At 52.0% G+C, this 14,132-nt stretch overlaps 1 protein-coding gene and 1 non-coding gene across 2 annotated transcripts; one reads left to right on the top strand and one right to left on the bottom strand.

Annotated features, from left to right (window-relative positions):
* Positions 1-799: 799 nt before the first annotated feature.
* Positions 800-963, bottom strand: LOC126031663 (U1 spliceosomal RNA). Its single transcript, XR_007503495.1, has one exon. It is a non-coding gene; the product is annotated as a U1 spliceosomal RNA (small nuclear RNA).
* A 5,615-nt stretch (positions 964-6,578) lies between these two features.
* Positions 6,579-8,921, top strand: TNFSF9 (TNF superfamily member 9). Its single transcript, XM_049788301.1, has 5 exons — positions 6,579-6,827; positions 7,931-7,964; positions 8,075-8,140; positions 8,232-8,297; positions 8,452-8,921. The coding sequence occupies exons 1-5, from the start codon at positions 6,579-6,581 to the stop codon at positions 8,919-8,921; spliced, it is 885 nt and encodes a 294-aa protein (XP_049644258.1).
* Positions 8,922-14,132: the final 5,211 nt, after the last annotated feature.

Below are 14,132 nucleotides of genomic sequence, written 5' to 3'. Positions count from 1 at the left end.
TTTATTAGGATTACCTTTATTTAAAAAATTATTTATTGGGCTGGAGCCATAGCACAGAGGTAAGGCATTTTTGCCTTGCATGCAGCTGACCCAGGATGGGTGGCAGTTTGAATCCCAGCATCCCATATGGTTCCCCCCCCCACCAAACCTGCCAGGAGAGATTTCTGAGTGTACTGCTGGTGTGACCCAAAAACCAAAACAAATATCTGACATCAGCAGCCAGAGCCCTAGGACAGAGGGGCAGCGCTTGCCTTGCATGTGGCTGACCTGGATTCTATCCTTGACACCCCCTAGGGTCCCCCTGAGCACCAAATGCCAGGAGTGATTCCTGAATGCAGAGCCAGTGCCCCCATTCGAGGACAGAAAAGTAGACTCACTTCCAGAGGTCTGGTGTTTGAAAAGATCATTGAAGAGTCAGTGATAGCACAGTCCAGAGGGCACTTACTACTACATGACAAGACCTGGGTTTGATCTCCAGCATCGCACAGGGTCTCCCAAGCACCACCAGGCGTCATTTCTGAACACAGAGCCCAGAGTCAGCTCTGAGCCTCACAGGGTGTGACCCCAAACCCCTCCGCAAATGGTGATTCTCATGTTAGGTGATTAAGCAGTGGGGCTTGGAAAGAGCCTTGGGGTTCAGGGTGTCTCTGCTCTGAAGGGAATTTCCACCTCTAGCAACGGCCAAGACTGTCTGCTAGTGGTGAGGAGATTCTCCCTGGGGCCCCCAAATGGTGTATGTGTGGGGGACTGTCACAAGGTACAGAGGAGCAACAGAGAGGCTCAATTTTTTTTCTTTCGTCAGGGGAGAGCGCACACGCAGTCCCCCACTACCATAAATTATGCAGTCAAGTTTTCCACATTTGGGGAAATCGCAGGGGTCAGCACGCCCCGAGTGCAATGGGCGAGCCTCACCCTGGGGAAACCACCTTCGTGATCATGGAATCGCCCCTGCCAGGTAAGTATAAGACTCAATTTTTAAAATTATTTTTGTTTTTGTTTTTTTTTGGCTCACATCCGGTGAGGCTCAGGGGTTATCCCTGGTATGCACTCAGAAAATGCTCCTGGCGCAGGGATCATATGGGACGCTGGGGATCGAACCCAGGTTCGTCCTGGATTGGCCACGTGCAAGGCCAGTGCTCTGCTACTGCTCCAGCCCCTGAGAGGCCCAATTTTATTTAATGGCTGGAAATGATATAACAGGGCCTTGAACATGGTCATTCAAGGTTTAATTTCTGGCACCCCAAAGGGTCTCCCCCAACCCCAGAGCCAGAGCATTGCCAGGGGTGATCCTTGAGGGCAGAGCCAGGAGGAAGTCCTGAGCATCACAGGCTGCTGGACCGAATAAGAGCAGATCAGCAAATTACAAAAGCTCCAAAAACTGGTTGATAGTTAAGTTGGTTTATGGTTAATGTGTGATTCCAGGAACTGAGTGGTTTGTTTTTGGGCTGCACTTATGAATAGGTTTCCAAGAACCCTCGTACAATGGGAAAAGTTTTCTTCCTATGCTGTGGATGGGCTAGGCAGGGAATAAAGATGGAGTCACTTATGTTCAGAGTCCGAGTTCAGTGCTAGTGTCTAGGCGATGATAATCTCATGCTGAACACAGGGTAAGCACAAGGGTTTTTGTGGCAGCACTCAGGGGTTCCCCCTGGCTCTGTGCTCAGAAATCACTCCTGGTGGGCCCAGAGAGATAGCACAGCGGTATTTGCCTTGCAAGCAGCCGATCCAGGACCAAAGGTGGTTGGTTCGAATCCCGGTGTCCCATATGGTCCCCTGTGCCTGCCAGGAGCTATTTCTGAGCAGACAGCCAGGAGTAACCCCTGAGCATCACCGGGTGTGGCCCAAAAACAAAAAACAAAACAAAACAAACAAAAAAAAATCACTCCTGGCAGGTTCCAGGCACCATATGGGCTGCCTGGGATTGAACCCTGTCAGTCCCAGGTCAGCAGCGTGCAAACCCTACTGCTGTGCTAATTCTCCTGTCCAATTTTTAAGTATTTTTTTGGGGGGGTGCACACCTCCAGTGTTCAGGGATTACTGCTGCCTCTGTGCTCAGGGATCCTATGGAATGCCAAGTATCAAACCCGGGTTGGCCACATGCAAGGCAAATGCTCTTCCCACTGTCCAGTCTCTCCAGCCCCCAGTGAGGAATACTTTCATTTAGGGGGTATCTGAGAAAGTTCCATGAGCTCCAAATTTCTTCTCTTTTGGGGGGTGGGTTACATTTGGCAGTGCTCAGTGCTGACTCCTGGCTCTGTATTTATGGATCATTCTTGGCGGGGCTTGGGGGGGCCCTATGGAATTCCTGGAATCAAACTTTTGTTGGCCACAAGCAAGTGACCTCCCTGCTATGCTGTCACCCTAGCTTCATTTTCAGGAAATTTGTTTTGTTTTGTTTTGGCGTCACACCCAGTGATGGTCAGAAATTACTCCTGTGGGGGCCAAAGTGATAGCATAGCAATAGGTAGAGCATTTGCCTTGCACACTGCTAACCCAGGACCAATCTGGGTTTGAACTCGGCATTCCATATGGTCCCCTGAGACTGCCAGGAGCAATTTTTGAGCACAGAGCCAGAGTAACCCCTGAGGGTGGTGTCCAAAAACAAAACAAAACCAAAACAAGGCAAAGAAAAGAAATGAACTCCGTTCAGCCATGTGCAAGGCAAGGCCCTCCCTGCCGTGCTAGTGTTTTGACCCCCATTTTTAGTAATTTTTTATGTCATTTTCTTGGCTAATTTCTTGTGGGGATGACACTTTTCTCCATGCTTTTGGGGCTCTGAGGTGCACAGGGGAGTAGGTAGAGACGTACATTGCTCCAGTTCCTTTTTCTGCTTCACACATTTTTACCACACACGGTTTCCAGAATCATTATTTTCCTTTTTGCTGGGTCCCTCAGATGCGAAATCATTTCCTTTTCGTAGAGAAAATTCTAAGTTCCCTCCCTCCATTTTTTGTTTTTGGGCCACACCCAGCAGTCACCTCTGCCTCTGTGCTTAGGAATCACTCCTGGTGGTTCTTGGGGTACCCTATAGGTTACTGAGTGTTCAGTACTGTAGTGTTCAGCCCACTCTGGTTGTGGCGATTTTTTTTTGTTTTTATTTATTTATTTTTATTTATTTTTGGTTTTTGGGCCACACCCAGCGATGGTCAGGGGTTACTCCTGGCTTTGTACTCAGAAATCGCAGCTGGCAGGCTCAGGGAACCATATGGGATGCCAGGGATTGAATCCGGGTCAGTCCTAGGGTGATAGTATGCAAGGCAAACACCCTACCACAGTGTTCTTTTTTTTTTTTATTGTAAGGATTTATTTATACTTTTCCTTTGGGGGAGGTTGGCCACACCTGGCAGTGCTCAGGAGTTACTCCTGGCTCCGTGCTCAGAACTCACTCTTGGCAGGCCCAGGATACCATACCAGATGCCAGGGATTGAACCTGAGTTGGTCCTGGGTCGGCTGCATGCAAGGCCCTACTGCTGTGCAATTGGTCCTGTTTTGTTTTGTTTTGGACTACACCTGGCTTAAGGCTTATTCCTTAATGCTATGCTCAGAAATTTCTCCTGGCAGGCTCAGAGACCCGATGGGATGCTGGGGTTCAAACCTGGGCTGGGCCACATGCAAGGCAAATGCCCTCCCCACTGTGCTGTCACTCTGGACCCACAAATACCTGCAGTCTTCCACTCTCCTTTTCATCAGCGTTGGTGGCTGTAGAGGGAAGACCCTTGTGACTGGGTATTGGGGTGAAGAGGGCGGAATACTGCTGGGGAAATTCTCCTGGACTTTTCAACCGGTAGCCTTATGCTCTCTGGGGTAAGTTTGAACACAATCACTTCCAGGTCACTCTTTCACTTCGGGAGAGAAAGTAGGAAGTGGAGGTCATCTATCTCCACACAGAGGGACTCTGGAACTGACCTTGTGGGCTGGGGAGAAAGGAGGAAGAAAAAGGGCTCAAAGGATCAGAGTATGGGGCAGGAGTCATAGTACAGCAGGGAGGGTATTTGCCTTGCATGTGGCCAAGCCAGGTTCGATGGTGCCCAGAGCCTGCCAGGAGCAATTTCCAAGTGCAGAGCCAGGAGTAACCCCTGAGCACCACCAGGTGTGACTTAGAAGATGAATAAACAAAAGATGCAGAAAGGCTGAGGACGGGGCACCCCAGAAGCTGGACTGGCATATAGCCCAATAGCAGAACTTTTTATAGAGGAAGCCCCAAGTTCTTGACTTTGGCTTGTAGCATCTGAAACCAAAGCAAAAAAAAAAAAAAATGAGAATGAAATCTTCTGTTCTATATTGTCTTGGGTTTGGGGGCCACAGCCAATGGTGCTCAGGGTTGACTCTTAGCTCAATGCTCAGGGAGCACTCCTGGCCAAATTCAGGAGACCCTGTGGGGTGTTGGAAATTGAATTCGGGCAGACTGTGTGCAAAGGCAAGTGTGCCTGGCCCACTGGACTTGCTGAATCCTACAAAGAATTCTTCTAGGTGAGGTGGCAAATTTGCATAGAGTTCAGTGGTGAAGGGAGTGGCTAGTGCTTGGACAAAACCCCCAATAACAGAAACTTGACAGACAGTAATAAAGCATGAGTCCACCCCTCAGGAGTGACGCCAGGAATTTTCAACCCAAGGAGTCATATGGGATTGATCTTGGTGGTTTGGGGCCACACCCAGTGATGCTCAGGGCTGACTCCTGGCTCTGCACTCAGGAATCACTCCAGGAGGTGCTCTTGGGATCCCGTAGTATGCCAAGGATTGAACCCATGTTAGCTGTGAGACAGGCAAGTGCCCTACTCACTGGACTATCTCTCTGGTCCCTCATAAATCCTTTTTATTTGTTGTTTGGGGGCCACAGTCAGCAGCGGCTCATTGCTTATCTCTGGTTCAGTGGTCAGGGATTCCTCCTGGTGGGGCTTTGGGGGAACCTCAGGGATACAGGGACTCTAACCTGGGTTGAATGCCTGAAAGGTTAGTGCCCTGTCCAGCTGTCACCTCCCTCTGGTCCACGCCTGGGATTTTAGCCACAACTTCTGGTTTATGGTAGGGCCCTTCCCCTGATCCCCTAGCCACCACTTCTTCCTCTGTCTCTTGGGTCTACCAGGAAGTGGGGGCCAGGCCAGCAGAGAATGGGCAGGGGGAGTGTCCTCTGTAATCCCTGCCTAGTGTATCGGGATGGGGTCTGGTCTGGGGAGTCCCCAGCTCAGCCAGCCCAGGGCAAAGCTCCTGGTGTGAGAACCCAGGGCTTTTCCAGGGATCCCGAGGTGTAGGAGAACTTCCTCTTTTGGGGTCCCTTGAGGCTCCACCTCTTTCTCTGGCGGGACATGAGGAGCTTTTGGGAAATTTGGTTTCCTCTGTTTCGCTTGGCCTTCTGGAGGGGAATTTCTCCTGGACTCTCCAGCTGAATTAGCTCCTGATGGGAAGCCAGGTAAAGGGGGTGTGCTGGGAGGGGCCAGAGCGCCAGGCTGGGCTCCAATCCAGCCTCTGAGGGATTTAGGGGAGTCCAGGGGGGAGCCTTTGTGATGAGGGCTAGGGAGTGACAGGAAGGAGGGAGTTTGAAAGAAATGAAAGTGAGAGAGAATTGGAGAGAGTTCAGAGAGACTCGAGGCTGGAGGACTGGACAGAGGGAGGGGAGGGCACTTGCCTTGCACACAGCCCACCCGGATTCGATCCCCGGCATCCCATAGGGTCTCCTGCGCACCCCCAGGAGTGATTTCTGAGCGCAGAGTCAGCTCAGTGAGCCCTTAGCACTGCCTGGCCTGATGTGGCCCCAAAACTAAAAACTAAGAAAAAAAAATAAAATAAAAAAGTGCCAGAACCAATAGGACTACAAGGAGGGCCTTTGCCTTGCACACCGTTGGCCGGGGTTCGATCCTCGGCTTCCCATAGGGTCTGACAAGCCTTGCCTTGAGCACAGACAGAGTCAGGAGGACCACCTGAGCACCACCGGGTTCGTCCCAGAAGCCAAAACCCAAAAAAACCAAAGAGCGACTATTAGAGAGAGTGAGTCAGACAGTCAGAGAGAGGGAAGGAAGTGGGAGGAGAGGGGGTAGAAAGAGAGAGGAGAGGGCCCGGAGAGATAGCACAGCGGCGTTTGCCTTGCAAGCAGCCGATCCAGGACCAAAGGTGGTTGGTTCGAATCCCGGTGTCCCATATGGTCCCCCTGCCAGGAGCTATTTCTGAGCAGACAGCCAGGAGTAACCCCTGAGCACCGCCGGGTGTGGCCCAAAAAACAAAAAACAAAAAAAAAGAGAGAGGGAGAGAGGAAAATAGAGGGAAAGACAGAGAGAGAGAGAGAGAGAGAGAGAGAGAGAGAGAGAGAGAGAAAGAGAGAGAGAGAGAGAGAGAGTGAGAGAGAGAGAGAGAGAGAGAGAGAGAAGGGAGGGAGGGAGGGAGGGGAGGCAGAGAAGGAGGAGAGAGTGGTGGGGGAGGCTAAGGGCGGGTCGGGCACCCCCAGAAAAAGGTGAGGTCAGTTCCCAAAGGGGGCGCGGACAAACCCACGAGTCAGGGGGTTCCCCACACCGAGGGCGGGCCTAGCGGGCCCCGGAGGGTATAAAGCCCGCAGCTCCCGCCCCGGAGCCCAGACACCCGCCCCGGCCATGCTCAGCACCCCGGCGCGGGACCAGGACCCCGAAGCGCAGCGCCCTGAGCCGCCCAGCCGCGCCTGCACCCCGCTGCTCCAGGCCGTGGGCTGGGTGGGCTGCGCTGCTCTGCTGCTGGGGGTCGGCTTCGTCCTTGGCTGGGCCGTGTACAGAAGAACCCCAGATGTGCCACCCCAGGGTGCCACCAACCCTGGGGCCCCAGAGCCGCCGGCGGACCCCCGCGCCCACCTCCGCGACCCCCCACAGGTGAGGCCCGTCCTGGGCTCCGGGTTTAGTGCTCTCTCCGTGCGCGCCCCCAGGGAGGTGAGGGATCCTAGCTCTAGACTGCACCCGAAACTCCTCTTCTGGTTCTGTTGTTTCGGGGGCCATTCTTGGGGGGGGGTCACCTGGCACCCCCATGCTTCAGCCTCCGGAACCAGAAACTTGGCTTTTTTCTTTTGGTTTTGGAGCCCACTCAGAGGTGCTCAGGGCTGACTCCTGGCTCTGCACTCTGGGATCAGTCCTAGATGGGCTCTGGGGGACCCTATGGCCCTCTGGACTGTCTCTCCAGACACTTTTCTCCAGACACTTTTTTTTTTTTGGTTTTTGGGCCACACCCGGTGGTGCTCAGGGGTCACTCCTGGCTGTCTGCTCAGAAATAGCTCCTGGCAGGCACGGGGGACCATATGGGACACTGGGATTCGAACCAACCACCTTTGGTCCTGAATCGGCTGCTTGCAAGGCAAACACCCGCTGTGCTACCTCTCCGGTAGACACTTTTTTAACTTAAAAAATTCTTCTATGAAATTTGGGCCTCACCTGGTGGCACTTAGGGGTATCTCCTGGCCCAACGCTCAGGACTCACTCCTGGCAGTGCTCAGAGGGGGACTTTATAGGATGCCGGGAATCAAACCCCGAGTGGGCTGCAAATTAATATCCTGTCCGTTGTGCTATTGCTTCATCCCCCTTCCCAACCATTGGCATTTTATCTCCCCATTTAAGGAGGGACCCTGGCTTTTTCCAGGGTCCCCACCCAGAGCTCCTGCACTCCATCTCCCTTCTTCCCCTCACCTCCCCATCCCGAGTCTGTCCCGAGTGACAGTTGGGGGGTGGTTGCAGTTTGAGTAAGAGACTTGGGGACTGACTGAGAATTGTTGAACTCATTGGAGTTTCACTGTTTTTCTTTTGCCACATCCGGTGGTGTTCAGAGCTGACTGCTGGCTCTGTGGTCAGGATTCAAAGTCGGGTCCTACCGGCTGTGCCCTGGCTCTGGCCAAATGCTTAGCTTATCTGGAGCAGAGGGGCCAAAGGAGGGACCCACTTTTCAGGGGTGCTGCCGACACATGTCTCAAAACTTGGCTTTTCCGCAGGGCTTGTTCGGAGGGCAGCTGGTGGCACAAGAGGGTAAGTGTCTGGGGGAGCACTGTGGGAAGTATGAAAGGGAGCACTGAGGGGGGGGCAGAGGGGATTTCCTACTCTCCTGCTTCTTCCCCCCTGGGCCTCTGGGCTTCTAGGGGACTTGAGCCTTTCTCAGAAACCTCTGAACCCCGATTCACAGGGGGTGCCTCATCCATCCCCAGGTCTGCCCGACCTCTGACCTCTAGCTGAAGTCATCTCCCCCCCCCCCAGTCTCCACCCCTTCTGGAAACTGCCCCCTCACATCCCTTGTAGGGACTCCCCATCTCCTGGAAATTCCTCCCCCTCTCTATGAGCTCAGCTCATCCCTTTCCATCTTCTGTAAATCTCCCCTTCTTTCCCCTCCTGCCATCTGATCCACCTCTGCCCACCTCCTCCAGGGATTCCTTCAGACCCTCCCCTTCCCCTGGGCCCCCCCCCCTGCATGCCCTCCCAGCTTGGCTGCCCCCTTCAAGCTCCCCCTTCCCCGCTGCAGCCCAACTGAGACCGGGAGCCCTGAGCTGGCACAGCGACCCAGGGCTGGCAGGCGTGCTGATGGCATCGAGCCTACACTACCACGAGGCTACGCGGGAGCTAGAGGTTACCCAGGCCGGCCTCTACTACGTCTTTCTGAACCTGGCTCTGCGGCGCGTGGTGGTGGCAGCGAAGCGGGAGCCCGCGGGGTCCCTGTCGGCCTCGCTTCATCTGTACCCCTCTGTGCCCGGGGGGACCGCAGCTCTCAGCCTCACCTTGGACCTGAATCTCCCCCTGGACTCAACCTCCAGCTTCCGGGCCGCCTTGCTGCCCCTGAGTGCGGGTCAGCGCCTGAGCGTGCACTTGTACCCCTCTGTCGAAGTGGGTCTCACCTGGCAGCTGGCTCAGGGGGCCACACTCCTGGGTCTTTTCCGTGTGACCTCTGACCCCAAGGCTCTGGCAGAGGGACTGAACTTGACACCGCTCATGTGATCCGGACCCATGGGGGCCACACTCCCCCCACCCCTGTGGTGTGGCCAGGACTGAAATCTATTTTCATTGGGGGACACTTGAGGAAGGGGACCCGGTTACACTACCTCATCCTCACCGTGGGGATAGCACCTTCTTCTGGAAGCCCACCTGGGATACTCTACCTCCTGCCCCAAGTGGAACATGCCCTATTTATTCCGAGCATGTGCTCGATATCTTTTTTTTTTTTTTAATGTTTATACATTCCGTGTATTTATTGTGCACCTGTTATTTGTGTGGTATAGGGTGGAGAAACCCAGCACACCGATTGTTATTTATGTTAATATATGAATAAATAAGAGTCACCTCAGCCCTTCTCCCCCCATGGAGGAGCTTGGAGGTGTCCATGGAATTTTGTGGAATCTTCATTTAATCATCTCAGTTGTTTTTTTTTTTTTTGGGGGGGGGAAGGTTCGTTTGTTTTGGACTATTTCCAACAGTGCTCAGGCTTTAACTCCTGACTCTGCTCTCAGGTATCACTCCTGGTGGGGTTTGGGGACTAAATGGGATGCTGGGGATTGAACCTGGATTGGCTATGTGCAAGTCTTTTATCTCAGTATTATTATTATTGTACTGTGGCAAGCACTGTTCATATTTTACTTTTTATTTTGTTGTTGCTGCTGTTGTTGTTGTTGTTATTATTATTGGTTTGGGGCCACACATGGCCGTATCTTAAATTTACTCCTGACTCTGCTCAGGGATCACTTCTGACAAGCTCAAGGGTTTGGGGGAACCTATGGGATACCGGGGATCGAACCCAGATTGACAGCGTACAAGGCAAATGCCCTCCCCACTCTGTTATGGCTCCAATTCTTTATACTTTATTATATTATTATTTTGATTTTTGGGCCACACCCAGTGATGCTCAGGGGTTACTCCTGGCCTTAAGCTCAGGAATCGCCCCTGGCTTGGGGGACCATATGGTTCATCCTAGGCTAGCGCAGGCAAGGCAGACGCCCTAACGCCCCGTGCCACCACTCTGGCCCCAACTGATTGATCATCTTAAGAAAGTGACTGATTAGGGCCCGGAGAGATAGCACAGCGGCGTTTGCCTTGCAAGCAGCCGATCCAGGACCAAAGGTGGCTGGTTCGAATCCCGGTGTCCCATATGGTCCCCCGTGCCTGCCAGGAGCTATTTCTGAGCAGACAGCCAGGAGTCACCCCTGAGCACTGCCGGGTGTGACCCAAAAACCAAAAAAAAAAAAAAAAAAAAAAAAAAGAAAGTGACTGATTAGTGGGGACTGGAGTGAGATAGCACAGCGGGGAGGGCGCTGGCCTTGCATGTGGCCAACTCAGGTTCAATCCTGTGTATCACCAGGAATGCTTTCTGAGCACAGAGCCAGGAGTCAGCCCCGAGCATTGCCAGTGGCGGCCCCAAAATAGAACAAAAAGTGTCTGAATTGATGAAACATTAGACTGAAGAGTATCTCTGAGAATAGCACCTGCAAACTCGAAGTCTTGCCTCGTGTTTTCGTTTTGTTTTTCCAATCACTTATCTGATCTTGCAAAGACGTCACGAGCAAAGGGAGCCAAGGTTTGTTCCATTTCATCTCAGACTTGAAAGGACACCCACGATGCTACTTTCCTCCTGTCTGGTGATCACAGGATGTAGAAAGTTAGAATGTCTTGTTATGTTGTTTCGGTTTGGGGCCACATCTGGCAGTGGTCAGGGGTTACTCCTGGCTCTGTGTTCAGGGATCAGTCCTGGCAGGCTCAGGGGACCCTATGGGGATGTCAGGGACCGAACCTGGGTCAACCGCGTGCGAGAGGAACCCTCCCCTCTATCCTATCACTCCCCAGAATGTCTTATATTTGATTCTTTTAAATGGTCTTATGTATGTTGCTGATATTTAATACATCTATTTAATAAATAACAAGAATTAATTTATTTTTCCTGTAGTCCATTTTCTGGTAAAGCTGATTGTCGAACTATTTATTTACCACAGGCCATGGTCCCTATTCCTCTTTTTCAGTTTCTCCCAATCCTGACTTTCCCCCAACAAGTCCATCTCTCCACAGGCTGGTTACCCCTCCATTTTGGCCTTTTTTGGTTTTATTTTGTTTTGGGGCCACACCCAGTGGTGCTCAGGGGGTGACTCCTGGCTTTGCACTCAGGAATCATTCCTGGCTGGGCTCAGGGGACCCTATGGGATGCTGGGGATCAAACCCAGGTCAGGTGTGTGCAAAGCAAACACTCTCCCCAATGTGCTATCGCTCGGGCTCCTCCTCTTTTCTTTTTGGATCACACCCAGCAGTGCTCAGAGGCTACTCCTGGCTCTACTCTCAGAAATTGCCCCTGGCAGACTCAGGGGACCATATGGGATGCCAGGATTCAAACCACCGTCCTTCTGCATGCAAGGCAAATGCCCTACCTCTACGTTATCTCTCTGGCTCCATTTTTGCTTTTAAACAGTTTGTTCTGGTTTATTCAGGCTGGAGAGATGATACAGCAGGTTAGGCGATTGCCTTGCACGTGGCTGACCTAAGTTCCATCAACTCCGGGATATTCCATATAATCACCCCCCCCCCACACACACACACAACATAGCCAAGAAAAATATTCCTGAGTGCAGAGCCAGGAGTAATCCCTGAACCTCCCCTAAAACAAAACACAACAAACCAAAGAGTTTATTCTCTACAATCCACCTGAATAAGTATCATATTTATTATTCTCCACCTCTGGAACCCCAGGGTGGTCCTGAGACACCACATCCTGACTGACAGACACCCTAACACTGCAGTACCCCTGGATTGGAAGGAGGGAAGGAAGGGAAACTTGAGGGAGGGGGAGCAGCCTTAAATCTGATTGGTCAGTAGCTGGCTGATTTGAATAATTCCCCTGACACCGAGTGACGTTAGGCATCTGGCGTGTTTGATTGGCTCAGCCCGACCACATGACTCAAGCTGGGCTAAACAGATTTTTCTCAACAGTAGGGATAACGGAAAAGGATGCTCCAAGGGCATTTCCTACTTCTTTTTTCCAGGAACATGTTGCTTTGCCCTAATGCATTCGTTTTCAGGGTTTCCCCCAACAAGGCACTGACAGAGTCGGGGTGACTTGCACAAATACAATTGAGGGGTCTACTGGGGCAGTAGTTGGCGTCTTAAGTGCATCCCTCCTGCTACCCCCAGCAACGCCATGAAAGGTGACCGTTGGCGCCCCCTGGTGAATTTTGGCGAGCATCACAACGACAATGAACAAACCCAAGACAACTGGTACCCATTGGTGGTAAAGGGCATGACAAATTAGAGTCCATTAAATCCCCCCACCCCCGGGTGAGTTTTGTTCCGTGCTGCAGAGTGGCCTCTGAGACAAAGCTCACCCCTCCAAGAATGGAAATATGTGGGGTGGCCCCGCAGTACATCAGAAATTATTATTAGAGTTTTCAAAGAAATATGGAAATGGAGACCGGGTGGGGTGGGGCGGGGTGGGGTGGGGCAGGTGGTGTTGATGGCTGGAGGCTTTGCATGCGAAAACCTCAGCACTGCACACCTCCTGAACACGGATGGGGTGTAATTGCAGGGTATTCATTGCATATGGTCCAACCGCTTTCCCCTCTCCACACACCCACACATACCCATACACCCATACAATAAAATATGGTATTAGATCTTAGTAAGTAAAGGGAATCCAAAAGTGAAAACAATCATTTCTTCCTTCTGAGACAACTGGGCTCATTTCTCTGCTCTGGGGACTATAAATATACTCAAGCAAGTTGACGACACAGGACAAAAATACCTGAAACTGTGCAAATCGCCTTGCAAGTAGGAAGCTGTGAACTTGATTCCCAGAAATACACACACACACACACACACACACACACACACACACACACACACACACACAAAGAGAAACTGCACCAGGAGCATAATTGGTTGGTTGATTGGTTTGCTTTGGGGTCACATTCGGAATATGCTCAGGGGTTACTCCTGGTTCTGAGTTTAGGAATCACTCGTTAGTGCTCCAGGGACCCTATGGGATGCCGAGGATTGTACCTGGGTCAGTCATGTGTAGGCAAAGCAAGCACCAGGTCTGCTGAACGATTGCTTCAGCTACACCAGGAACATATTTGGGACTAGGGTGGGGTTCAGTCTTTGCACGCTGAGGCCCTGGATTCAGCCTACCGCACTGCACGCTCCCTTGAGGACTTCCGGGTATAGTCACTGCTTCAAATCTCTTAGACTCTGAAAACTGTTGTGGTTTCTAGAGTGGATGGGAAAGAAAGATGGAAAGAGAGGGTTGAGGCGATGTGGAAGTGGGTGAGATGAAACATAGGTACGTGCTCAAATGTGAAGTTGTATTCTGTGGTATTGTATGGTTTTCTTTCTGAGTCCTACTTTTTTGGGGGCAGTCACACCCAGTGGTGCTCAGGGATTACTCCTGACTCAGTGCTCAGAAATCACTCCTGGCAGGCATGGGGGACCATATGAGATGCCTAGATTTGAACCACCATCAGTCCTAAATCGGCTGCATGCAAAGCAAATGCCCTACTATCTCTCCGGCCTTGAGTCCTACTTTTTTTTTTTGGCCACACCCGTTTGATGCTCAGGGGTTACTCCTGGCTAAGCGCTCAGAAATCGCCCCTGGCTTGTGGGGACCATATGGGACACCGGGGGATCGAACCGTGGTCCTTTCCTTGGCTAGTGCTTGCCAGGCAGACACCTTACCTCTAGCGCCACCTCACTGGCCCCTTGGTTTTGTTTTAAAGTTTGGTTTTCTGGGCTACACCTGGCAGTGCTCAGGGCTGACTCCTAGTTCTGCACTTATGGATCACCCCTAGGGGGTGCTCAGGAAGACCCTATGGGTTGCTGGGAATGGGACCCTGGTCTGTTGCATGCAAGGCCAGACCCTTCCTTGTGGTACTATTGCTCCAGCCTCTGCAGGCATCATTTTGTATGTGTGTGGGGGCCGTTAAGGAGGTGGGTTGAATCACACCCAGAGTTGCTCAAGGCTTACTCCTGGCTCTGTGCTCAGGAATCATACTTGGAGGGGGTCTTGGTGGGGTCAGGAATGGAACCATGTCTGCCACATCCACCTTTTTTTTTTTTTCTTTTTGGTGTTTTTGGGCCTCACCCAGTGGTGCTGAGAAATTACTTCTGGCTCTGCTCTCAGAAATTGCTCCTGGCAGGCTCGGGGGACCATGGATCAAACCCGTGTCAGTTCCAGGTTGGAAG

Source organism: Suncus etruscus, chromosome 15 (genome assembly GCF_024139225.1).
Source record: "Suncus etruscus isolate mSunEtr1 chromosome 15, mSunEtr1.pri.cur, whole genome shotgun sequence".
Taxonomy (NCBI): domain Eukaryota; kingdom Metazoa; phylum Chordata; class Mammalia; order Eulipotyphla; family Soricidae; genus Suncus; species Suncus etruscus.
The sequence above is the reverse complement of the archived record's forward strand: the minus strand, read 5'-3'. Positions and strand labels throughout refer to the sequence as shown.